The 26,822-nt window shown below is 44.5% G+C and overlaps 1 protein-coding gene across 2 annotated transcripts in view; it reads right to left on the reverse strand.

Moving 5' to 3' along the window:
• etnppl (ethanolamine-phosphate phospho-lyase) overlaps positions 1–26,822 on the reverse strand; it is an 88,944-nt gene that overhangs the window by 29,877 nt on the left and 32,245 nt on the right. The window contains exons 5-6 of one of the 2 annotated variants that reach the window (XM_084313693.1): positions 23,724–23,859; positions 311–393 (exon numbers count right to left, since the gene is read on the reverse strand). In XM_084313693.1, coding sequence (XP_084169819.1) covers positions 311–393; positions 23,724–23,859 — 219 coding nt within the window. The remainder of the gene's footprint in view (positions 1–310; positions 394–23,723; positions 23,860–26,822) is intronic. The other variant, XM_084313692.1, reaches the window with a different exon arrangement.

A 26,822-nucleotide genomic window follows, 5' to 3' on the forward strand; every position in this document is an offset into this window, starting at 1 on the left:
TGCATACTGTGGTATCTAGGGTGCATACTGTGGTATCTAGGGTGCATACTGTGGTATCTAGGGTGCATACTGGGGTACATACTGTGGTATTTAGGGTGCATACTGTGGTATCTAGGGTGCATACTGGGGTACATACTGTGGTATCTAGGGTACATAATGTGGTATCTAGGGTGCATACTGGGGTACATACTGTGGTATCTAGGGTGCATACTGGGGTACATACTGTGGTATCTAGGGTACATACTGTGGTATCTGGGGTGCATACTGGGGTACATACTGTGGTATCTAGGGTGCATACTGGGGTACATACTGTGCCACTTTCTGGAAGTAGCCCACGGGAGGAATGACCTGACCACCACAACTCTGCAAGGACTCTGCAATAAAGGCGGCGATCTGCACAAGAAAAGAGCATATCAGACCCCAGACGAGGAGAGACGGGGAGTCCCAGACGGTCCCGACCTGTGGATCTCCTTCTTTCACCAATGTTCAAGGTTCACTTTCTAGCCAACGTGAGTCGTTGCAACCCCCCGGCACGGCCACGCTGGGCGGAGGCAGCCACGCAATGCAAAGCATGTGGTCAGAGGCGAGCACAGCGGAGGGAAGGGACGAAAAGGTTACACTGAAAATCAATCATACATCAAATTGTCCATTTTTTGGCCTCCCGCTCTAGGCGGACGTCTGCAGATAGAAATCCATTAGACGCCGTTCATTCTGTTATGATCTCAGCTCAGCCGAACTCCGGGTCCGTCAAGAGGCGGCGCCCGTCCACCGGGCCGATTAACGGCCAATGAGCTCGGACCCTTTGAAAGGCCCCTACACAAGATCCCGTGCCGCGTCAGGCCCTAGAAAAGATAAAAAAAAAAGAAAAAAAGTCTTCGGTCCTGAACCTGAGAGGGCGGAGGAATGGGCGAGAGGGGGGTGAGGAGGGGAGGGGAGAGGAGGGGTAAGGAGGGGAGAGAAGAGGAGGGGAGAGGTGAGGAGGGGAGGGGAGAGGAGGGGAGGGGTGAGGAGTGGAGGGGAGGTGTGAGGAGGGGAGAGGAGGGGAGGGGTGAGGAGGGGAGGGGAGAGGAGGGGTGAGGAGGGGAGAGGAGGGGAGAGGAGGGGAGGGGTGAGGAGGGGAGGGGAGAGGAGGGGAGATGAGGGGTGAGGAGGGCGAGAGGGGGGAGAGGAGGAGAGAGGAGTGGAGGGGTGAGGAGGGCGAGAGGGGGGAGAGGAGGGGAGAGGAGCTGAGAGGAGGGGTGAGGAGGGGAGTGGAGGGGTGAGTAGGGGAGTGGAGGGAAGAGGAGAGGAGGGGAATGGAGGGGAGAGGAGGGGAGAGGAGGGGTGAGGAGGGAAGAGGAGGGGAGGGGAGAGGAGGGGTGAGGAGGGAAGAGGAGAGGAGGAGAATGGAGGGGAGAGGAGGGGAGAGGAGGGGTGAGGAGGGAAGAGGAGAGGAGGGGAATGGAGGGGGGGAGAGGACGGAAGCTGAGAGGAGGGGAGAGGAGGGGAGGGGAGAGGAGGGGTGAGGAGGGGAGGGGAGAGGAGGGGAGCTGAGAGGAGGGGAGAGGAGGGGAGGGGAGAGGAGGGGTGAGGAGGGAAGAGGAGAGGAGGGGAATGGAGGGGGGGAGAGGACGGAAGCTGAGAGGAGGGGAGAGGAGGGGAGGGGAGAGGAGGGGTGAGGAGGGGAGGGGAGAGGAGGGGAGCTGAGAGGAGGGGAGAGGAGGGGAGGGGTGAGGAGGGGAGGGGAGGGGTGAGGAGAGGAGAGGAGGGGAGGGGTGAGGAGGGAAGAGGAGGGGAGGGGAATGGAGGGGAGGGGAGGGGAGAGGAGAGGAGAGGAGAGGAGAGGAGAGGAGAGGAGAGGAGAGGAGAGGAGAGGAGAGGAGAGGAGAGGAGAGGAGAGGAGAGGAGAGGAGAGGAGAGGAGGGGAGGGGAGGGGAGAGGAGAGGAGGGGTGGAAGATAACCATGGTGACTTGTAGATACCTGTGACCATGGGATGGAGGAATGTTAAACAGCTGCTTCACGGTATTCTGAGAGTATTATGAATCCAACCCTGCCTTGAAATGGTCCCCATACAAAAATGAACGACTGTGTTTTTCTTTTCTTCTTGTATACACTGTAGAGATTTACCACAGAAATACTGTAGTGATTTATAGTATTCCTGTGTTTTATTTTCAGGCACACTATAGATCTACCACACGCTAGTCGAAATCCTAGGTTCTGAAATCCTATCTACAGAACCGATAGTGGACAAACGCTACAGAATTGGAACTGAAAACTACCACAACAACAACAACACGGAAAGAGTGATAATTGCTAGTCTACGGGAAACTGCAACAAGAGACACGATTATCAGGGAATCACGCAAGAAATGGGGAAAACTGATGTACAAAGGGAAAAAAGTGTGGTTTTATGAAGACATGTGCAAGGAAGCCATAACTCTGCGGGCCCACTACAAGGGTGTAGTACACCGGCTATATGAGAAAGGTCTCCACCCCGTCTTACGGTATCCAGCTATTCTTTCCATAGTTGAGGGAGAAGGAATAGAGATTCGTGCTACGTTCGCTTGAGGCGGCAGAAGATTACGTGAAGAATATAAAAAGTGGATGACAAGATTCATCTTTCATGGATAACTCTACAATTGCATGGACATCAAAAACGGCAACATACAAGCTTTTGACAACATTGAGAAATAAGTAATTTGATATAAAACGCTAAACACCATATATATATATTTTTTTTTTAATTTTTTTTATTATTGCAAAACAAAACTTATTAAAAGTCAGTACTCAACACACAATGTGTGAGGTTTTGTCCGCTGCTCACCAACTTTCTCTGTCTTCTTTAAGCCTACTGTTAGGAATTCCCTACTCACTCTCTCTAGCCCCCACCCTCTCGTTCTTTACTCTCAGTGGCCACACCTGTTCGATTATCAATTACCTCTCGCACCTGTGGTGGCAGGCTAATTAGTTCCCCTGTGGGCTTTAAATACCAGGGCGCTTCCCCTCGTTTCGGCGTGGGGTCGTGTTGTATTCATGCTGAGTCATATTCTCTAACATCTAGACTCTTTCGGGAGATCCTCTGGTCTACCAATGCTGTAAGATGGATCTCTCCAGCCTTGAGATGTTTGCTCCAGCCTTCGTCTGCTGTCGCCGTAGCCTGTGGAGGAGACTGTTCTGCGCTCCCTGTAACTTCCACGGGAGGCACCCCAGCGTTCCACTGCAGACCCCAGCGCAGCTGTTCGTCCTGACGCACATCTAGACCAACGCGCATCTTCCGGACCCTCGGGCTTGGCACGCTCTCCAGTCACCAGCGCGCAACGCGCATCTGCAAGGGCTTGGCACGCTCTCCAGTCACCAGCGCGCAACGCGCATCTTCAAGGGCTTGGCACGCTCTCCAGTCTCCAGCGCGCAACGCGCATCTTCAAGGGCTTGGCACGCTCTCCAGTCTCCAGCGCGCAACGCGCATCTTCAAGGGCTTGGCACGCTCTCCAGTCTCCAGCGCGCAACGCGCATCTTCCAAGGATCCTCGTGCTTGGCACACTCCTCCTCGCAGACGCACCCCGAGGCGTCTCTCTGTTCCGACGCGCACACCAAGGTGTGGCGCGCACTCTGTTCCTCGGCTCCGACAGCGGCTACCCGGTGGACGACACCCTCGCCACCGCCACTGTTCCGACGCGCACACCAAGGTGTGGCGCGCACTCTGTTCCTCGGCTCCGACAGCGGCTACCCGGTGGACGACACCCTCGCCACCGCCACTGTTCCGACGCGCACACCAAGGTGTGGCGCGCACTCTGTTCCTCGGCTCCGACAGCGGCTACCCGGTGGACGACACCCTCGCCACCGCCACTGTTCCGACGCGCACACCAAGGTGTGGCGCGCACTCTGTTCCTCGGCTCCGACAGCGGCTACCCGGTGGACGACACCCTCGCCACCGCCACTGTTCCAACGCGCACACCAAGGTGTGGCGCGCACTCTGTTCCTCGGCTCCGACAGCGGCTACCCGGTGGACGACACCCTCGCCACCGCCACTGTTCCAGCACTCTGTTCCTCGGCTCCGACAGTCGGCTACCCGGTGGACGACACCCTCGCCACCGCCACTGTTCCAGCACTCTATTCCTCGGCTCGGACAGCCAGCCACCCGGTGGCGATGCCCTCGCCCCGCTGCTGTCCCTGTACCATTACGCATACGCCTGGGTGAGTTTTGATTGTGATGTCACTCACCCAGCGTAGTGCCCTTGCCCCCGTTCCCGCTGCTGTCCCTGTACCTTTACGCATACGCCTGGGTGAGTTTTGATTGTGATGTCACTCACTCAGCGTAATGCTTTTTGCCCCCGTTCCCGCTGCTGTCCCTGTACCTTTACGCATACGCCTGGGTGAGTTTTGATTGTGATGTCACTCACTCAGCGTAATGCCTCTTGCCCCCGTTCCCGCTGCTGTCCCTGTACCTTTACGCATACGCCTGGGTGAGTTTTGATTGTGATGTCACTCACTCAGCGTAATGCTTTTTGCCCCCGTTCCCGCTGCTGTCCCTGTACCTTTACGCATACGCCTGGGTGAGTTTTGATTGTGATGTCACTCACTCAGCGTAGTGCTCTTGCCCCCGTTCCCGCTGCTGTCCCTGTACCTTTACGCATACGCCTGGGTGAGTTTTGATTGTGATGTCACTCACTCAGCGTAATGCCCCTTGCCCTCGTCCCGCTGCTGTTCCTGTACCATTACGCATACGCCTGGGTGAGTTTTGATTGTGATGTCACTCACCCAGCGTATTGCCTCCTTTAGTTCTCTCTTAGTTATTAGTTTGGACATTTCATCTCCCACTCTGTTTTGTTCTCTCGTGGATATTATTTTGGACATTCCATCTCCCACTGTGTGTTTGTTCACACGAAGATAGTATTTACTTTGTTACTTTGTTATTTGGACTGTTCTGCATCTGCTCTGTTTTTTCCCTTTGAATATTAACCCTCTCCTCTGTTCTGCAGAGCGGCCCAGATGTTTTCCCACCAGTCCCCAGTTCCTCCCTGTCCCCAGCCCGCCTCCGCGGTCCTCTGTCCCCAGTTCCTCCCTGTCCCCAGCCCGCCTCCGCGGGCCTCTGTTCCCTCTGTCACCAGAACCTGGCCCTCTGTTCCCCAGAACCTGTTCCCTATGTTCCCCAGTACCTGTCCCTCTGTCCCTAGTTCTCCTAGTCCCTAGTCCTCTATCCCTAGTTCTCCTAGTCCCTAGTCCTCTATCCCTAGCTCTCCTAGTCCCTAGTCCTCTGTCCCAAGGCGTTCCCTTAACCTTCCCTTAGGCGTTCCCTTTACCTTCCCATAGTGTTCCCTTTTCCTGCCCGCCTCTTAAAGGCACTTTACCTTCCCCTCTTGTGTTATTCCAGTGTTTTGTGTTTTCTCCCTTAAAGGGACAGTCCCCTTTTTCCCTGTTCTAAATAAATATCTGTTTCTTGGCAAACCATCATACCTGTCTTGTGTTGTGCGATTGGGGTCGGTTACAAACCATAACAGTACGACCCCACCAAATCGACGACCCCAGCCAGCACAGACGGTGTATGTTGAGTTTGCCTTTTTTTTTTCTTGTTCCCTCTAGCTCCCCTGTTAGCCCTGTTTACTCCCCTGTTTAGCTTGTTAGTCTCCCCGGTTAGCTCCCCTGTTTGCTTCCCGTTTTGCCCTGTTTGACCCCCCTGTAGCTAGCCATGCCCTGGCAGCTAACCCAGTCCCTCAGCAGAGCCCCGGTCTGCTAGCTTAGCCCCGGCTGCTAGCACAGCCTCTATGTTAATGCAGCCTTGCAGCTGGCATAGGCCCTGTAGCTAGCCAGGCCCAAGCAGCTAACCCAGTTTCCCTCTGCATGGCCTCCACTTTTTTGTGTAGTTTTTCCCACTGCTAGGACTGCCCTTTCAGCTAGCAAGGTCAGTTTATCTCACACAGCTAGGACTGTCCTTCCAGCTAGCTTGTGCTCTCATGCTGGTCCAGCCCTGTCTGCCAGCCTGGCTCCGGCAGCTTGCGCAGCCTCTATGTTGATGTAGCAGTACAGCTAGCATAGGCCCTGTAGCTATCAGTGCCCTGGCAGCTAACCTTCCCTCTGCTAGCCCTTTCCCGGTGCTTCCATGGTTACCCCTTAGCTATTCCTGCTTGCCCCTCTGTTCCTCTAGACCAGTTTCTCTAGACCAGTTCTCTAGACCCAGTCCCTCTAGACCCAGTCCCTCTAGACCAGTTCCTCTAGACCAGTTCCCCCGGTTGCCCCTCTGCTACCCTAGTTACCCCTCGGCGACCCTGTTTCTTTTGCTAGCCCCACTCTTGTGGTGGCTTCCCCTGCTGGCTTGGCCAGTACCTTTTGTTTTTGTCTTGTTTTGCCCCCTGCCACTCTGTCTGTATTTGTTTTGGGTCGCCAGGTGGCTCCCGTTGAGGGGGGGGTACTGTGAGGTTTTGTCCGCTGCTCACCAACTTTCTCTGTCTTCTTTAAGCCTACTGTTAGGAATTCCCTACTCACTCTCTCTAGCCCCCACCCTCTCGTTCTTTACTCTCAGTGGCCACACCTGTTCGATTATCAATTACCTCTCGCACCTGTGGTGGCAGGCTAATTAGTTCCCCTGTGGGCTTTAAATACCAGGGCGCTTCCCCTCGTTTCGGCGTGGGGTCGTGTTGTATTCATGCTGAGTCATATTCTCTAACATCTAGACTCTTTCGGGAGATCCTCTGGTCTACCAATGCTGTAAGATGGATCTCTCCAGCCTTGAGATGTTTGCTCCAGCCTTCGTCTGCTGTCGCCGTAGCCTGTGGAGGAGACTGTTCTGCGCTCCCTGTAACTTCCACGGGAGGCACCCCAGCGTTCCACTGCAGACCCCAGCGCAGCTGTTCGTCCTGACGCACATCTAGACCAACGCGCATCTTCCGGACCCTCGGGCTTGGCACGCTCTCCAGTCACCAGCGCGCAACGCGCATCTGCAAGGGCTTGGCACGCTCTCCAGTCACCAGCGCGCAACGCGCATCTTCAAGGGCTTGGCACGCTCTCCAGTCTCCAGCGCGCAACGCGCATCTTCAAGGGCTTGGCACGCTCTCCAGTCTCCAGCGCGCAACGCGCATCTTCAAGGGCTTGGCACGCTCTCCAGTCTCCAGCGCGCAACGCGCATCTTCCAAGGATCCTCGTGCTTGGCACACTCCTCCTCGCAGACGCACCCCGAGGCGTCTCTCTGTTCCGACGCGCACACCAAGGTGTGGCGCGCACTCTGTTCCTCGGCTCCGACAGCGGCTACCCGGTGGACGACACCCTCGCCACCGCCACTGTTCCGACGCGCACACCAAGGTGTGGCGCGCACTCTGTTCCTCGGCTCCGACAGCGGCTACCCGGTGGACGACACCCTCGCCACCGCCACTGTTCCGACGCGCACACCAAGGTGTGGCGCGCACTCTGTTCCTCGGCTCCGACAGCGGCTACCCGGTGGACGACACCCTCGCCACCGCCACTGTTCCGACGCGCACACCAAGGTGTGGCGCGCACTCTGTTCCTCGGCTCCGACAGCGGCTACCCGGTGGACGACACCCTCGCCACCGCCACTGTTCCGACGCGCACACCAAGGTGTGGCGCGCACTCTGTTCCTCGGCTCCGACAGCGGCTACCCGGTGGACGACACCCTCGCCACCGCCACTGTTCCAGCACTCTGTTCCTCGGCTCCGACAGTCGGCTACCCGGTGGACGACACCCTCGCCACCGCCACTGTTCCAGCACTCTATTCCTCGGCTCGGACAGCCAGCCACCCGGTGGCGATGCCCTCGCCCCGCTGCTGTCCCTGTACCATTACGCATACGCCTGGGTGAGTTTTGATTGTGATGTCACTCACCCAGCGTAGTGCCCTTGCCCCCGTTCCCGCTGCTGTCCCTGTACCTTTACGCATACGCCTGGGTGAGTTTTGATTGTGATGTCACTCACTCAGCGTAATGCTTTTTGCCCCCGTTCCCGCTGCTGTCCCTGTACCTTTACGCATACGCCTGGGTGAGTTTTGATTGTGATGTCACTCACTCAGCGTAATGCCTCTTGCCCCCGTTCCCGCTGCTGTCCCTGTACCTTTACGCATACGCCTGGGTGAGTTTTGATTGTGATGTCACTCACTCAGCGTAATGCTTTTTGCCCCCGTTCCCGCTGCTGTCCCTGTACCTTTACGCATACGCCTGGGTGAGTTTTGATTGTGATGTCACTCACTCAGCGTAGTGCTCTTGCCCCCGTTCCCGCTGCTGTCCCTGTACCTTTACGCATACGCCTGGGTGAGTTTTGATTGTGATGTCACTCACTCAGCGTAATGCCCCTTGCCCTCGTCCCGCTGCTGTTCCTGTACCATTACGCATACGCCTGGGTGAGTTTTGATTGTGATGTCACTCACCCAGCGTATTGCCTCCTTTAGTTCTCTCTTAGTTATTAGTTTGGACATTTCATCTCCCACTCTGTTTTGTTCTCTCGTGGATATTATTTTGGACATTCCATCTCCCACTGTGTGTTTGTTCACACGAAGATAGTATTTACTTTGTTACTTTGTTATTTGGACTGTTCTGCATCTGCTCTGTTTTTTCCCTTTGAATATTAACCCTCTCCTCTGTTCTGCAGAGCGGCCCAGATGTTTTCCCACCAGTCCCCAGTTCCTCCCTGTCCCCAGCCCGCCTCCGCGGTCCTCTGTCCCCAGTTCCTCCCTGTCCCCAGCCCGCCTCCGCGGGCCTCTGTTCCCTCTGTCACCAGAACCTGGCCCTCTGTTCCCCAGAACCTGTTCCCTATGTTCCCCAGTACCTGTCCCTCTGTCCCTAGTTCTCCTAGTCCCTAGTCCTCTATCCCTAGTTCTCCTAGTCCCTAGTCCTCTATCCCTAGCTCTCCTAGTCCCTAGTCCTCTGTCCCAAGGCGTTCCCTTAACCTTCCCTTAGGCGTTCCCTTTACCTTCCCATAGTGTTCCCTTTTCCTGCCCGCCTCTTAAAGGCACTTTACCTTCCCCTCTTGTGTTATTCCAGTGTTTTGTGTTTTCTCCCTTAAAGGGACAGTCCCCTTTTTCCCTGTTCTAAATAAATATCTGTTTCTTGGCAAACCATCATACCTGTCTTGTGTTGTGCGATTGGGGTCGGTTACAAACCATAACACAATGTATAATGAAACTTTCAGTAAAGGTGGTTAAAATATATGCAAGTACAGAAACAGGATAAAACAAAAATAGTCAATAATAACATTTTAACCGTATACCGTGTATATCCAACGAAGTTACAATTATATAAATGTTAGTATATAATATACCCCTAATACCTATTTTCTAAAACCCTACACACATATGCTCCAGCTCAAATCCCCCCCTCCCGGACCCCCTCTTGGATAGTACCTCCATTATCCCTCACTCCTAACCAGACATCACCATTATAGGCTAGCTTTTATTCTCTCCACCACTTCTAACCACATTAACATTTTGGATTCATTGAGCCCCAGAATTCTTGCTGTTGATATTTCTTGATATATCACATCAAGATATGTAAGAAACCACACTTTCCGGCAAATTTTTTCCGGTTGAAACCAACGTGATGCAATCAGTTTTTTAGCTACTGTGATACCCGATAAAACCAATCTTTTTAGTTGTGGGTTCACTGCAAACTCAAAAACATCATTCAATAGCAATACCGCGGGGTGTACAGGTATATTCCAAAATACGAGTATTGATAATTGTTGGGACACATCTTTCCAGAATGCCTTAACTGGTGGGCAGTCCCAATACATGTGCATAAATGTTCCTTCGTCCCCATTTGTACATTGGGAGCATTTGGAGTCTTGTATAAGCCCCATTTTGCACAGCCTTATAGGAGTCAAGTATGTCCTGTGAATATAGTTCAGATTGATTTGTTGATGATCCGGGTTCCTTGATGTAAGTCGGACATTTGCCCAGGCTCCTTGCCAATCAAAGTCATTTTCCAGGTCTGGTATATCCCTCCTCCATACATTGTCTAGTTGAAGGGTTTCGTACGAGGACGTTAGTAATTGATAATAAAAACCTGATACAAAACCTCCCAATGTATCTCTTTCATAGAAAAATTTGTGGTATCTGTGGTGTTCAATTGGTATGTGTAATGGAACACCGTGAGATCTCATACAAAGTCGTAACTGTATGTAAAAAAGCCATGTGGACTCGGTGAGGTTAAACTTTATGCATATTTCGACATAACTACAGAGGCCCTTGTTATTAAAAATATCCCCTAATGAGTGTATGCCTCTTTCTTCCCATACAGGGAATCTTATAGGTCGTTTTCCCATTAAGAGAGCATTGTTATTGAATATGGGAGTGTGATTATGCCATACTTGATGGTTAGGAAATTTCCTTTGTGTTTCCCGCCATGTCCTGATTGCATGGGTTATTATTGGGCCAAATTCTCGCTCACAATGCTTGATTGAAAGTTTAGTGTATGCTATGTCTTTCAATCTCTGTGGGGCTACTATGTTTTCTTCTAATTTTCTCCAAGATACCAAAGCCTCGGGGTCAAACCATATCTTCTTCAATGGTCTTAATGTGAAGGCATTAAAATATTGTAAAAAATCTGGGACTGCCATGCCACCGTCTGCTTTACTTCTCTGTGCGGTGGATCTTTTTATGCGAGGTGGTTTGTTATTCCAAATAAATTTGTATGTGGAGGTTTGTAATCTTTTCCAGTAGCCCTCTGGAGGAGGTAACGGAAGCATTGAGCTGAAGAAATTGATTCTTGGTAATACATCCATCTTAACTATTGATACCCTTGCCTGTACTGAGTTTTTAAGTTTTGCCCACCTGTCCAGGTCGTCCTTGATTTTGTTCTGTATTTTTGTGTAATTGTGCTTCACCGTTTGTCTTATGGTGGGAAATATTTCCACACCCAAGCATCTGAAATGTTTGACCATGGGTATCGCACCTGGGAGGGTTGTCTCTTTTTTTGCACTGGTGTTAAGAGGAAGAAAAGCCGACTTAGGCCAATTTATTTTAAATCCCGATAAATCACCAAAGTTCTCTATCAACTTGAGTATAAGCGGCAATGTGTTGTTGGGGTTTTGCATGAACAATATTACGTCGTCCGCATATAAACTAATTTTATGATGTGTGCCCTTGATTACTATTGGTTCTATGTGTTGGGATTGTCTTATAAATTGTGCTAAAGGTTCTAATGATAGATCGAATAGTCCGGGACTAAGAGGGCAACCTTGTCTGGCTGAGCGCGATACCGGAAAGATATCGGAGATGAATGTGCCTGTTGTAATCCTGGCCGATGGGTCCTTGTATAGTACTTTAATCATATCAATGAAACCTTTTCCTAACCCCATCCTTTCCAATACTGCCCATAGAAACGACCATTCCAACCTGTCAAATGCTTTCATAGCATCCAGGGATAGTATCGCCTTAGGTGTGATGTCCTCTTTGTCTGTATCTAGTACGTGCAGTATTCGCCTTATGTTATCATTGATCAGGCGACCTTTTATGAAGCCTGTTTGGTCCGTATGAACTAAAGACGTCATATGCTTTTGCAATCTGATGGCTAATATCTTAGAGTACAGTTTGACATCGGTTCCGAGGAGGCTTAAAGGACGGTAACTACCGCATTCAGTGGGGTCTTTGTCTTTTTTGTGAAGAACTGAAATGAGTGCGGTATTTTGGTGTTCAATGAAGCTTCCCTCTTTGACTGAGTATAAGATCATATTTAGTAATAAGGGTCCAAATATGTCCCAGCAAGAAATGTACATTTCTGATGGGATACCGTCAATTCCCGGAGCTTTGCCGTTTTTCATTCCGGATATGGCCTTCTTGAGTTCTTCTAATGTGATCGGTACTTCTAACTGTTTAGCGTCTTCATCCGTAAGTTTAGGGAGAGTAATTTGATTAAGATATGTGTCTAATTTGTCTTGATCAAAGGTCGTTTCTGAGTTATATAAATCGGAGTAGAATTCTTTGAATGTATCGTTTATTATTTTGGGTTCTGTTACTAGAGCTTGTTGTTTCCTAATGGCAGTTATATCTGCAAATTTTGCATTAATTCTTAGTCGCATGGCTAATAGGTGACTAGGTTTAGAACCTTGGAAGTACTGCTGTTGTCTAGTGCTGCGTATTTGCAATTCCGATTTTTGTCTGTACATTGCTTTGATCTCTGTCTTTAGAATGTTAACTTGGTTATCTAGTCTAGTAGAGTTGTTGTATTTTAAAGAATTAAAAAGCGTTGAGTAAAGCGTTTCCATTTCAGACAGTTTTGTGTTTTGATTTTTGCGCAATATGGAGGTAAATCTATCCGAGAAATCCTTGATCATATTCTTTACCGACATCCATAATATTCTGGGATCTTGCACCGAGTTAGCATTATCTTGTAGGAATACTGTGAGAGCTTCTTTAATTTGTGTAATGAATTCCTTGTTGTTAAGCAGCATCGAATTAAAACGCCATCTTGGGGCCCGGGTAGATAGTGTACCAAATGTTGCTTTCAGGATTAAGTAGCAGTGATCTGATAGCGCATTGGGTGTCATTTCCACTTCGTATTTATCAAATATTCTCGGGGATGCAAAGACGTAATCAATTCTGGATAGTGTGTTGTGTCTCGCCGAACGACAGGAGTACTTGCGGGTCATGGGGTTAAGTGAACGCCATAAATCAGTTACTCCTGTTGATTTCGACCAATCTTTTAATGCTTTAGATGAATTCTTTTGTTCGCTGGAGAAGGAAAGGTACGTTTTGTCCATCCTTGGGTTCCAAATGGCATTAAAATCCGCACCTATTATATATGAGTACTCGGGATGGTTTAACATTTCTCCTGTTATTGAAGTGAAGAAACCCACTTCGTACAAATTCGGGGCATATACCGCTGCCAATGCAATTTTCCTGTTATTGTGTATAATCCTAGCTATAGTTATGCGCCCCTCAGCATCCGACCATACCCCTTTCAATTCGATATTTAATTTGCGTCTGACGACTATGGCTACCCCTCTAGTTCTCGTAGCAAAAGAAGAGTGACCAATATTATGGTATATGTTATCCGCTAACGTATTTATGTCTCCCTCTAAAATGTGCGTTTCGCTTAATAGAGCCACGTCCACATGTTCTTTTTTCATCAGTGTAAGCACGCTTTTGCGCTTGTGTTGTTTGTTTATCCCACCGGTGTTCCATACCATTATATTCAAACTAGCCATAGTCTATGCATGTTTTCGTGTAGTTTTTGGTAATGTTTCTGGAGTATGAAGCTACAATAGATGCACATCCAATTAATGAGGTCCCGTTGAGAGCTGAGCTTAAAAACATATATATATACAAATAAAAATCCCCTATTTTCCCCTCTCCCAGAAAGTCGAACATGCCTGTGTTCCAAGAACACATCCTCCGCGATTGACTTTCTCCCATGGTCCACCGGATTGCCCAACCTGAGCATTGTAATCCTAATTTTCCTATGCTCATTGCCATAGGATCTAACATTTCCATTCTATTGCAATAGAATGTCGCTTTTGGTCTTGCACCTTCCCTTACTGTAATGAAGTATTGTGATAAATAACCTAAAGATAAAAATAAAAAATAAAATAAAAAGAGAATAAACCTTTATCGACATATTCCTTTGAACCCTCCACCAACGTGTGGGGGAAAAAAAAAAGGAAAAGATTGTAGATCAATATTGACACCTTAATGTGAAGAACATTGGAAAAGAATAATGTAAGTTACAATATATTCAAAAAATATATAGTAATATTGACACCTTAATGTGAAGAACATTGGAAAAGAACAATGTAAGTTAAATTATATTTAAAAAATATAGAGTAATGAGAAGAAAAAATTTAATAAAATAAAAATCAATGGAAAGATATAGATAAGGAATAAGAGATAAATAATTATCAACGTGGAGAAGCCACTAGAACCGATTTAACTGATTAGATAAGATAGAAAAGCAGCGCCTTTTAGCGCTTCAATGTGCCTTTAATGGAGTGATTACTTAAATTGTTAGAATAACCTTGCTGTGCTCATACGTTTATGTGTGGATAATTTTAAAGTATTATTAAGGGCTGATTGCACTTCATTTAATTTATTATCTGCTATGTGTATGCACACCGAATGTTATTGTTAGAGTTGTATGCTTCGTTGTCATGGTGCCTTATATTCTAGAAGGTTGTAGAATATACTAGTGCCTAGACTATTTTACATTCCAGAATGATCTAAGAGACCCAGGGCATTTGAGCGATAAACCCAGAATATTCCAGATAGATCTTTTTGCATTGATATTTATTTGTCCCCTCAGAGACCAGAGACTGAAATTATAATGTATTATGAATCGTATTATACACAGTACACTTTGTTATAGACGACTTGCATATCGTTTGCTACTTTGATGAACACAACAATGTCATTCCAACACTGGTGGAATGACCTCATTAATGAACACAATAAAGTCATTCCAACACTGGTATATATTTAGAGAGAGGCTTAACTGATTCCGGCATTTTCGTCATGCTTTGGGTTATTTGCTGCATTTTGATTCAGGAAATCCTCAGCTTCAAAGGGTGAAAATGGACCTGACCTGCGGCCGTTATTGTCCAAGAATGATAACAGCGCCGGATATGCTAGCCTTGGCTTGTGGCCGGCTATGTACAGCTTTTGCATCACATCTTTGTATGGTTGACGTCGGATGATGGCCTCTCTGCTCAAATCTTCGTAGATAAATATTGGTTTATCACCATACTTCAGCTTCCCACGTTGGTTGCGAGCATATTTGATGATTTCATCCCTTGTTGTAGTTTTCCGCAGAGTGACAATGATGACTCTCGGCCCGTTGATATTTTGCCCCTGGGAACCAATTCTGTAAACTTGTTCCACTTCTGGCACTTTGTTTGGATCGGAGTTTTCCAAAATCGTTGATAACTCTTTTGGAAAGTTGATGTCATCGCAGTTCACTGATTCATCAAGCCCCACAATGCGGATGTTATTCCGCCTGTGGTAACGATGGGTTTCTAGTTGCCTCTCCATCACTTCGTTTTTAAGCAATTTTATTTCCCTCCGGTATTCATCTTTCACTTTTTCCATCTCTTCTCCCATCTCTGTCATGATACCTTCGTTCGCCTTGACTGCTTTTGTGTTTTCTGTCACCGAAATCTCCACTGTCGTGATTCGCTTTGACTGTGCATCGATCGCTTTCTTGACTTCTTCTAATTTCTCATCGATGCGATCGAATTTAGCCTCGATGCGATCGAATTTAGCATCGACGTTTGCCTCGAGCGCCTTGATGTGTGTAATCTGCAGGTTAGACTGTTCTACCATCTGTTCTTTCATCAGGTTAGACTGTTCTAACTGTTCTTTCATCAGGTTAGACTGTTCTACCATCAGGTTAGACAGTGTGTTGAAATCGGGTGGATTTCTGCTTTCTTCAGTTGGCGGCATATGGTAGATAGATGCAGTGACGTTGGAATCCATAAATCTGGCTGCTCTCCCTTTCACGGAGCTTGAATCTGTACCTTCTTTTATGTTGGTCTCTATTGACTCTCTTTCGGGGACCGTAATCGATGATCCCGGTAAGTTGTCCTCTTCCTTCTCCTCCTCGGAGCTTGTCGCCGTCGGCTCAGAACCAGCGACGGTTAGGACGCGTCTTTCTCGTTTTTTTACGTCCTGCGCCGTTGAAGTTGCCGTAGTTATTTTCTCTGCCTTCTTTCCACCTTTAACCATATTGTCTTTTGATATGGTTAGTAGAGGGTCTTAACAATACATACGATGTGGTCTATTCTCTTTCTTTACTGTCCAAATAATGTTTTTAAACGAAATTAGCGTTAGTGGGAGCGGAGCAATTGCAAAATGCGTGTGCTACATGTTGTAGCGTAACCGGACCATATATATATATAGATTCATGGTAATATGCAGATCATGATTTGATACCGACCATTTTGGAACATTCTAGAATTTTCTATTCTATGAGTCATAACGGAATATTCTGGAATACACTGGATTGTTATTGTTCTAAGGCACAAGGAATGTACTGGAACATTAAAACATCAATCTGCAAGTCACGAGCAGCTGACAGCACTCTGGAATACAATACCTTTTTCAATGATGGCCCCGTGAAACAACAACGATATGAGACTTGGTCATGAAATAGACGTGAAGAACAACGACCACCATAACAGATTAATGATCACGCATGACAAGTCAAGTCAAGTCAAGAGTTTTATTTGTCACGGCATACGAGTATACAATGAAATGCGGGTGGTCTTGCCCGCAACGATGTGCAATACAGTGGGTACAACATATAATAGAATCCAATACAAAAAAAATTTTGCAATAACAGGTAACAGGTAGCATGGTGTGACATCAAAATCGGTATCTGTACATAGTTATTTACAGAGCATATAGGACATGCTAGATAGCTTTGGTAGTGCAATACACTGTTACTGTTGCTAATACTGATTTAAAGTGGCTTTTCCTTTTGGCAATAAGTGTGAGTGTGTGCGCATGAGTGTGTGCCCGCTCATGTTGAAGTGTTAAAGTGGCTGCTAGTGTGTGAGCGTGCACAGCGTGCGTGTCGTGTGTGTGCTCATGTGTGCTTATGTGTGGATAGTTCAGTGTTCTGTGGTACTCAATGTTCATTGTTCAGGACTCTGATGGCCTGGGGGAAGAAGCTAAGCCTAAGCCTCTCTGTCCTAGTAGCTGGGGTTCGCAGGCGTCTGCCTGACCTCAGCAGCTGAAACAGGCTGTTATTGGGGCGGTGGGGGTCTTTCATTATTCTGCAGGCTCTGGATTTGCACCTCTTGTTGTATAGAACCTGCAGGGGAGGTAGTGCAATACCCGTGGTACGCTCGGCTGAGCGCACCACTCTCTGTAGGGCCTTCTTGTCCTGTGCCGTGCTGTTTCCATACCAGGCAGTGATGTTTCCGGTCAGGATGCTCTCTACAGCTCCTGAGTAGAAGGACTGGAGTATCTTCCCCGATACTCTGAACTTCCTTAACTGTCTCAGGTGGTAGAGGCGCTGTTTCGCCTTCTTTACTACTGTGTCTATGTGTGTTGACCATGTCAGGTCCTCTGAGATGTGGACCCCCAGGTACTTAAAGCTGCTCACCCTGTCCACGGTAGCCCCGTTAATCATCAGTGGTGTGTGCGTCTCCTGCTGTCCTCTCCTATAATCCACGATCAGCTCCTTGGTTTTACCAATGTTCAGGAGCAGGCTGTTGTCCTGGCACCAGCGTTCCAGTACCTCAACCTCCTCCCGGTAGGCCTTCTCGTCGTTGTCCGAGATCAGCCCCACCACCACTGTGTCGTATGCGAACTTCACTATGGAGTTGGAGCTGAACTTGGCCACACAAGTCGACGTCGACGGGGGACGATCTGCATACAAGTATTTAAAAATCTCCTTGTAGTTTAGATGTGTAAACATGCAAAGGTATTTAAATTTTTTTTAAATTTAAGTAGATATTCCCGGATTATATGGGTTTTCGATATCTAATTCTAAACATCATTATTTCTTATTCTTTATTTCTTTATTCTGAAATGTTCTAACCAATAAATGTTAATAGAAGGTTTAAAAAAAAAAAAGAGGTTTAAATGAGTATACCAATTGAGGTATAATTTTCATTCTGTTATAATTACATTAACGGGAGAGAGGCTTGGTCACAGGTGACATTCTATTAAATTAGAATTAAAAGTATAGATCCTATGGTATACATAGGAAAGCTTAGGATAAATTGCTCATTCTGGGCAGACCGGAGGTGCAGGAAAGGAAGAAGTTGTACGCGAAGGAGGTATCAAATAGGTACCTTGTACGACTCTGTAAGGGAGGGGGGATCAGGTTTTCTTTTGTATATATGTATGTTTTTATGCTCGGCTCTCAACGGGACCTCAACAGTGGGATGTAAATCCATTGTGAATTCGCACTCCAGAAATATTACCAACAAATACAAGTCAATATGTATAGATTATGGCTAGTTTGAATATAATGATCTGGAACACTGGGGGAATAAATAATCAACATAAACGCAAAAGCGTGCTCACATTGATGAAAAACAAACAGGTTGATGTGGCTCTCTTAAGCGAAACGCACATTTTAGTGGGAGACGAAGCTACGTTAGCGGACAACACATACCATAACATTAGTCACTCTTCCTTTGGAACGAGAACCCGTGGAGTTGCTATAGTCGTGAAACGGAAATTGAATATTGAATTGAAGGGAGTATGGTCTGATGCAGATGGTCGGATAACCATAGCTAAGATTATACACAAGAATAGGAAAATAGCGTTGGTAGCGGTATACCCAAAATCTATACGAAACTAATTTCTACACTGCACTAACTAGGGAAATGTTAGACCTTCCAGAATACTCATTTATAATTGGTGCAGATTTGAATGCCATTTGGGACCCTGGGTTGGATAAATCTTATCCCAACTTTTCCAACGAACAAAAAAAGTCATCTAATGCGTTAAAGGATTGGGCAAAGAATACAGGTGTAAACGATCTATGGCGATCACTCAACCCCATGACCCGGAAGTACTCTTGTCGATCAGCAAGACATAAAACACTCTCCAGAATAGATTATGTTTTCGCAACACCGAGACTATTTGATAACTATGAAGTGGAGATGGTACCCAATGCATTATCAGATCACTGTTATTTACTCATAAAAGGATCATTTGGTGTACTATCATCCCGAGCCCCAAGATGGCGCTTTAACACGACACTGCTGAATAACAAGGAATTCATTACACAACTCAAAGAAGCTCTTTCAGTATTCCTACCAGAGAATGTGAACTCGGTGCCGGACCCTAGAATATTATGGATGTCGGTAAAGGGAATGATCAAGGATTTCACTGATAGCTTTTCATCCAAAATACGCAAGAATCGATGCTCAAAACTGGCGGAACTAGAAACGCTTTACTCTACATTATTTACTTCTTTACAATATAACGACTCGGTTCGACTGGAATCTCAAGTTAATTTACTAAAAATAGAGATTAACGCCATTTACAAACAACAATCTGAAGTACAAATACGTAGCACAAGACAACAGCATTACTCTCAAGGTTCCAAACCAAGTCACCTACTAGCTACGCGATTAAGAGTTAACGCAAAATTTGCAGATATAACTTCCATTAAAGCACAACAAGGACTTGTAACAGACACCAAAGAAATAAACGCGACATTCAAAGAATTCTACTCCAACTTGTATAAATCAGAAACGACCTTCGATCAAAACAAAATGGACACATATCTTAATCAAATTAACCTCCCCAAACTTTCAGAGGATGATGCTAAACAGTTAGAAACACCAATCACACTAGAGGAACTCAGGAAGGCCATATCCGAAATGCAAAGTGGTAGGGCTCCTGGAAGAGACGGTATCCCACCAGAAATGTACCTCTCATGCTGGGACATAATTGGACCCCTATTACTTAATATGATTTTATACTCAGTCAAGGAGGGGAACTTTCATAAGAACGACAATATTGCACTCATAACAGTCCTCCTTAAAAAAGACAAAGACCCCACAGAGTGCGGTAGTTATAGACCCTTAAGCCTCCTCGGAACCGATATCAAACTGTTCTCTAAGGTATTAGCCATAAGACTTCAAAAGCATATGACGTCTTTAGTTCATCCGGATCAAACTGGCTTCATAAGAAACCGTTTGATCACTGACAACATAAGACGATTACTATACGTACTAGATGCCAGCAAGGACGACACCACACCTAAGGCGATGCTGTCCCTGGATGCAATGAAAGCTTTTGATAGGCTGGAATGGTCGTATCTATGGGCAGTATTAGAAAGGATGGGGTTAGGAAAAGGATTAATTGATATGATTAAAGTATTATACAAAGACCCATCTGCCATGATTACAACAGGTATAATCACCTCCGGAATATTTCCGGTATCACGCTCTTCTAGACAGGGTTGCCCTCTTAGTCCCGGACTATTCGATTTATCACTAGAACCTTTAGCACAATATATAAGACAATCCCAACTCATAGAACCAATCGTAATCAAGGGCACACAACACAAAATTAGTCTATATGTGGACGACGTAATACTGTTCATGCAAAACCCTAACACCGCAATGCCTCATCTTCTCAAGTTGATTAATGACTTTGGCGACCTATCGGGATTTAAGATAAACTGGCCAAAGTCGGCTTTCCTTCCACTGAACGTCCCTGCAAAAAATACAAGCCTTCCAGAAGAAATACCAATGGTTAAACACTTTAGATGTTTGGGAGTTGAAGTATTCCCTACCATAAGCCAAACGGTGAAACACAATTACATAGAAATCCAAAATAAAATAAAATACGACTTTGACAGGTGGTCAAAACTTAAAAACTCAGTACAGGCACGGGTTTCAATAGTTAAGATGGATGTCTTACCTAGAATCAACTTCATCAGCTCAATGCTTCCGTTACCCCCTCCAGATGGTTACTGGAAAAAATTACACTCTTCCGCATATACATTTATTTGGAATAACAAACCATCACGTATAAAAAGATCCACCGCACAGAGAAACAAAGCCGACGGAGGGATGGCATTTCCAAATTTTTTCCACTATTTTAAGGCGTACACTTTAAGACCACTGACAACCTGGTTTGAACCCCAAGCATCAGTATCCTGGAGAAATTTAGAAGTAAATATAGTAGCACCACAGAGACTGCAGGACATAGTATACACCAAAGTATCAATTAAGCAATGCGAACTGAAATTTGGCCCCATAATTACTCATGCGATCCGGATATGGCGTGAAACACAAACAAAAATATTCTAACCCACATAAATGGCATAATCATACTCCCTTATTCAATAACAATGCACTCCTGATTGGAAAACGACCTATAAGATTCCCTAGATGGGAAAAGCAAGGCATACATACATTAGGAGATGTTTTCAACAAACAGGGTATTTGTAGTTATGATGAAATAGAAAAAAAAATTGATCTCACCGGTTCCACATATTATTTTTACGCACAATTATTGTTATGTTTGAAGGCTCACAGTGTTCCATTAAGGATACCAATTGCACACCACAGATACCACAAATTCTTCTATGAAAGAGAGACATCGAGAGGTTTTGTATCAGATTTTTATCATCAATTACTAACGGCCTCGTATGAAACCCTCCACCTAGACTCTATTTGGAGGAGGGATATACCAGACCTGGAAAAAGATTTTGATTGGCAAGAAGCCTGGGCAAATGTTCGACTTGCATCAAGGAACCCAGACCATCAACAAATCAATCTTAACTATATTCATAGGACATACTTGACTCCTATAAGACTGAACAGAATGGGTCTTAAACAAGACTCCAAATGCTCCTTATGTACAAATGGGGACGAGGGGACATTTATGCACATGTACTGGGACTGCCCACCAGTTAAGATATTCTGGAAAGAAGTGACCCAGCAATTATCAAATCTCTTAATTCTGAATATACCTGTACACCCCTCTGTATTACTGCTGAATGATGTTTTTGAGTATGCAGTACCTATACAGCTAAAGAGATTGGTTTTATCTGGTATTACAGTGGCTAAAAAACTGATAGCATCACGATGGATTCAACCGGAAAAAATTTGCCGAAAGGTCTGGATTCTTACATATCTCGATGTGATTTATCTAGAAATATCTACAGCAAGAATTTTGGGTCTCAATGAATCCAAATTGACAATGTGGTTAGAAGTGGTGAAGAGAATAAAAGCTAGCATAATGGTAGTGTCTGGTTAGGAGCGAATGATAATGGATGGATTATCCATTGGGGGATCCAGGGTGGGGGGTGCGAGCAAGAGCATATGTGTGTAGGGGAATAGATAGCAGGTATTAGGGGCATATCTTGTATAAGACATTTATTTAAATGGTGATTTAATTTGATGTGCACTGTTAACAATGCTTGTATATCTAATCGTGTGTTGTCATGTTTGTTTATGTGTTTGTTTAAAAAATAATAAAAAAATTAAATACAAAAAAAAGATCTACCACAGAAATAATAATAATAATAATAATAATAATAATAATAATAATAATAATAATAATAATAATAATAATAATAATAATAATAATAATAATAATAATGATGATGATGATGATGATGATGATGATGATGATGATGATAATAATAATAATAATAATAATAATAATAATAATAATAATAATAATAATAATAATAATAATAATAATAATAATAATAATAATAATAATAATAATAATAATAACTTAGTTTTATATAGCGCCTTTCAGAGGACCCAAGGTCGCTTTACATAAGGGGGGGGGGGGGGGGAGATAACAAATTGACAAACATAGTGGACAGACACAACATATACATATAAAGTGAGAAAGTTAGGGGTTGAAGGCCAGGTTGAAGAGGTGGGTTTTGAGCAGTACTGCAAATACTGTAGTGATTTATAGTATTCCTGTTTTTTTTTTCATGCACACTCTAGATTTACCACTGGAATACTGTAAATATCTCTCTCTCCTCTCTCTCCTCTCTCTCCCCTCTCTCCTCTCTCTCATCTCTCTCCCCTCTCTCCACCTCCTCATTTCTTTTTCCATCTCCTTTTCTCCCTCCCCCTCTCTCTCTCTTCCTCCCTCTCTCTCTCTCTCTCTCTCTCTCTCTCTCTCTCTCTCTCTCTCTCTCTCTCTCTCTCTCTCTCTCTCTCTCTCTCTCTCGCTCTGATTCTTTTTCTCTCTCTCCATCCATTGATTGTTTAATTGTTTCCCCCATCCTTTGTTGCCTCCTGTGAGCCAGGGTCATAACAGCAGCATATGGTTATATCTACTCAAATCATTCACTATAGTAGTTGGTGTGTGCAAAAATAAACTAAAAATCAATAGTTTTTACTATAGTTCCTCCTCGTATTGGGCCGGAGTCGCCGGACCACATGTGGGCTGCAACACGGTCTCATTATAAAACGTAAATAAAGTACTAATCGATCACAGGAAAAAAAGTACATCATGTACGTTATGTTATAGCCATAAGTATCGGAAAACGTATCGTATCGGCAAAAGTTTAAAAAAAGAAACGCCGCAACCAGGAGTTGAACCAACAATCATTGCAGTTCCGAAGCGACTGCAGTTAGAGTTGAGGTTAGTTTAACATTCACTCAACGCTTATGGTTTAAGACATAACGTTAGGGTTAAGGTTAGGGTTCCAAGTTAAACATTTTCTGAAAACGTAAAAGGTTTCCATTTTTTAAATAATGTTATACATGTACGTATTTGTCATACGTACACATGTTACATTTTCAATACAATAGGTAAATGTATGACTTATTATGGCTATAACATAACGTACATTATGTACCTTTTTTCCTGTGGTTGATTCATCGAGACCGGGCTGGACAGTGATAGAATAGAATAGAATAGAATAGAATAGAATAGAAGTACTTTATACTAGGGATGTTCGATATTGGCTTTTTTACCGATACCGATATACCGATATTGTCCAACTCTTAATTTCCGATACCGATATCAACCGATATCAACCGATACCGATATATGCAGGGTTCCCCCCCCCCCCAAAAACGGAATAATTTCAGGTAATTAACATTACATATCTCTTGTGTGGAATTAACACAACATTATGCAAACTTTTGACAATAAATAAAATCAGAATTTGTTCTTACTTGCTTGCCTGGGTAAATAAAGGTTAAATAAATGTACAAATGTTTATTTAAATTTTTTTTTAACCGATACCGATAATTTCCGATAGCACATTTTAATGCCAATATCGGCCGATAATATCGGTAAGCCGATAATATCGGACATCCCTACTTTATACTTATACTTTGATAATAAACACATATCGTACCTTGTGTCCTTTCTCATGGGCCTTGTCTATGATGTCTTTGACGTCGTCTGCGTACGCCGTCGCGGGGTCCGGGTGGTCGGCTCGGTACTTGCCTCTGTAGACGTCCGGACTCGGAGCCTGTGTACAGGAACAGAGGCTGGGGTGAGGGGGCGGGATTCGGGGTCAATATACAGATAAAAAGCCATCTTATCCTTTGACAACAGGGTTAAAGGAACACGCCAAGATCATGGGAAATGACGCTTACCGTGTTCTCCAGAGTCAGACAAGAAGATAGATACCAATCTCCCCTCTTCAATAGAAAGCTATCCGGTTGCATGTTAGCCTAAATGGAAACGGATACGGACCACTAGCCTAGCTTACAACTCCGGGAGACGTGTTTTTGGCTAGTGGTCCATATCCGCTTCCATTAATTTGTGCTAAGCTAGGCTATAGCTTGCAGCCGGATAGCTTGGTATCTATCTTCTTGTCTAGACTCTGGAGAAGACGGTAAGCACATTTCCCCTAATCTTGGCGTGTTCCTTGAAGTGGTGACGAGGCTCTGTAGTTTGAAGCTAACCTCCATACGGTAGAGAAGACGTTTTTAGTGGATTTCAAGGTTACATAGGGTTCCAAACATTTTATGCTGCTTACTTTACGTTGTTGGCTGACCGACTGGCTGTTGAGATAACAGAGAATCTATCTTCTCTATCTAGTATTATGTATTATATATGTCATTGTTTAACAAATAGGATGCAGGTGATCATTCCCACCACTCAGCCAAGCATTGAATGAATGAATGAATGAATTAATGAATGAAAAGTTTTTGAACATGTATTCTTTACATTCCTCTAAATAAATCATATCAAGCTTTGTCAAACAGAATAATCAGAATGAAAAATAAATTATAAACAAAAAGTCAAGAGCAATGTAGTTAGTTGACATGTTCAAAAAAGGAGTAGAGGGAAGCTAAGCTTATTGATCCCTACCCCCTTACATTAAAAATGTTTCCTCCATAAATTTTACTTGATATAACATAATTTAGTATAATACATTATATAATATACATTTTACTATAGTACAAAAAAACGTGTCGCTTGACAGCAGTAAATACAATACAACACTACATAACACAATATAACATAACTTTGTTTATCAGCATTACTCATTTCTATATTTCTCTAATGTGTATTTTTTAAGCTGCTTTTTAAATTGTGCAATAATATGTTTACTCATTTTGATGTTTTAATGTAAGTTATTCCACAACTTCGGGGGGCGGAGAGCGAGCAGACCTGCATTGGAACAATTCTCCCCTCCTCCCCCTCACCGTGTCACACAGCTGCTCCACTGAACACTTTGAACGGGTGCCGCCTCCCTCGGCTCATCGCTGAGCTCGCTCTGTGCGGAAGGGGGCTGGTGCTTCAGTAGACAGCGCTCGTGTCTTCAGAATCTACCGGCAGAACGTGTACTGTACCCCCGCTGCAATTATTACCAATAACTAGTGCTTACTAACGTTAGCGTTTCTGCCATTTCTGACCAAAGTAATCAATAATTTTTCGAACTCAGGACATGAGGTAAATCACAACAATTTTGCGCTGGTTTCTCACGCTGCACTATGGGGTCGAAAACTTATATTAATATGAAAAAAGTGCCGTTTTCTGCATTTCTTTTGTCATAAAAAGGGAGTTTCTATCAAACAAACGGGAAGATAAGTGGTTAAAATTCGGAAATATTTGTAATATTTTATAGATATCTTGAGGTTAGGCTCTTAGTGTTAATCGTGAAAAGAAAAATGTTTTAAAAATATAAAAAATTAACAATTGTATGACCTTGAACTTGACGCAACACTTTCCTGCTTAGTATTATAACTGTGCTAACTTTTTAAGGAGGCAAGAGGGTTAAAATAAAAAATATACCAGCTATCTGAGGAAATATACATCAATCAACCAATACATCAAACGTTAGCTAGTTAACAAGGCAACAAATTGCAGATGATTCTGACATCTGAGGTAATAACTTGTTTAAATATCATAAACGAGGAGACGGCTGATCCCGTTCAACTCAATGATATCTGTCGAACTGAACGTTTCCACACTTGGCACCAGTGTGTGTTCACATGCTACACAGAGATGACCCTTCCTTCTTTTTTAGTTTCCTTGATTCAACCGAGGACGTATATGTGAGCAATATACTGTATGTATATCTCAATGTATATTATTCTGCTTGAGAAACTTCCCAGTGAAGTGCTCAAAAGCACGTAGTAGGGTATTTTCTTATCTTTGGCTTGTTTGTTTTTCCAGGAGATTATTGATCAACCGTTCAAGAGCCAAAGCAAGGTCAAATATGAAAATGACAGCGGGGTAAATATATAATAAATAATACTGTGTTGTTGGAACTAATGAATTCACATAGAATTCATTCACTTTATAAATGAGTGACTAGTATACGTCATTGTCCCAGACTATTCTTATTCAGTATGGCTGCTATATTTGCACACAGACCCCGAGAACTATTAGGAATGTCAGACCACTAAGTGTCTGACTGACTATAACATATGACATTATACGTATCATGCCAGTTAGGGTACCTTGTGTTTACTGCACCTTGTGTATACTGTTTACTTTTACTCTTACTCATAGTATATATTCTGATTCTAATTCATTATTGTAATGTATAATATAATTATTATTGTTTACACAATTTGTTCTCATATTTTTATATTCAGATCTAATTTGATTGCCTATATTTATGTCTTTCTAGTTTCTACTATTACCCTGTCCATACCTGTACCTCCCCTCCCCCCTCCCCCATGCTGCTATGACGCCCGAATTTCCCCCAAGGGGATCAATAAAGGAATATCTTATCTTATCGTATTAAGAAAAGCCAGTGTAAAAAGCTTGTGTGAAAATAAAAGTTCAGGCATTTTTTTTTTATTTTGACCAGTTTCTTGTGCCCAAATTAGATTTGTCACTTCATTCTATACTGATGAGATATAGATATTTTATACTTTTATAGTTTAATAGTTTATGTTGTGTTTTTAACGTGTGATGTGTTCTTTTAATGCGTTCAAGTGTATGCAATTTGTATTATTTTAATACTTAAAGGAACACGCCAACTTTTTAG

This window comes from Notolepis coatsorum (genome assembly GCF_963971535.1).
Source record: "Notolepis coatsorum genome assembly, chromosome: 4".
Classification (NCBI taxonomy): Eukaryota; Metazoa; Chordata; class Actinopteri; order Aulopiformes; family Paralepididae; genus Notolepis; species Notolepis coatsorum.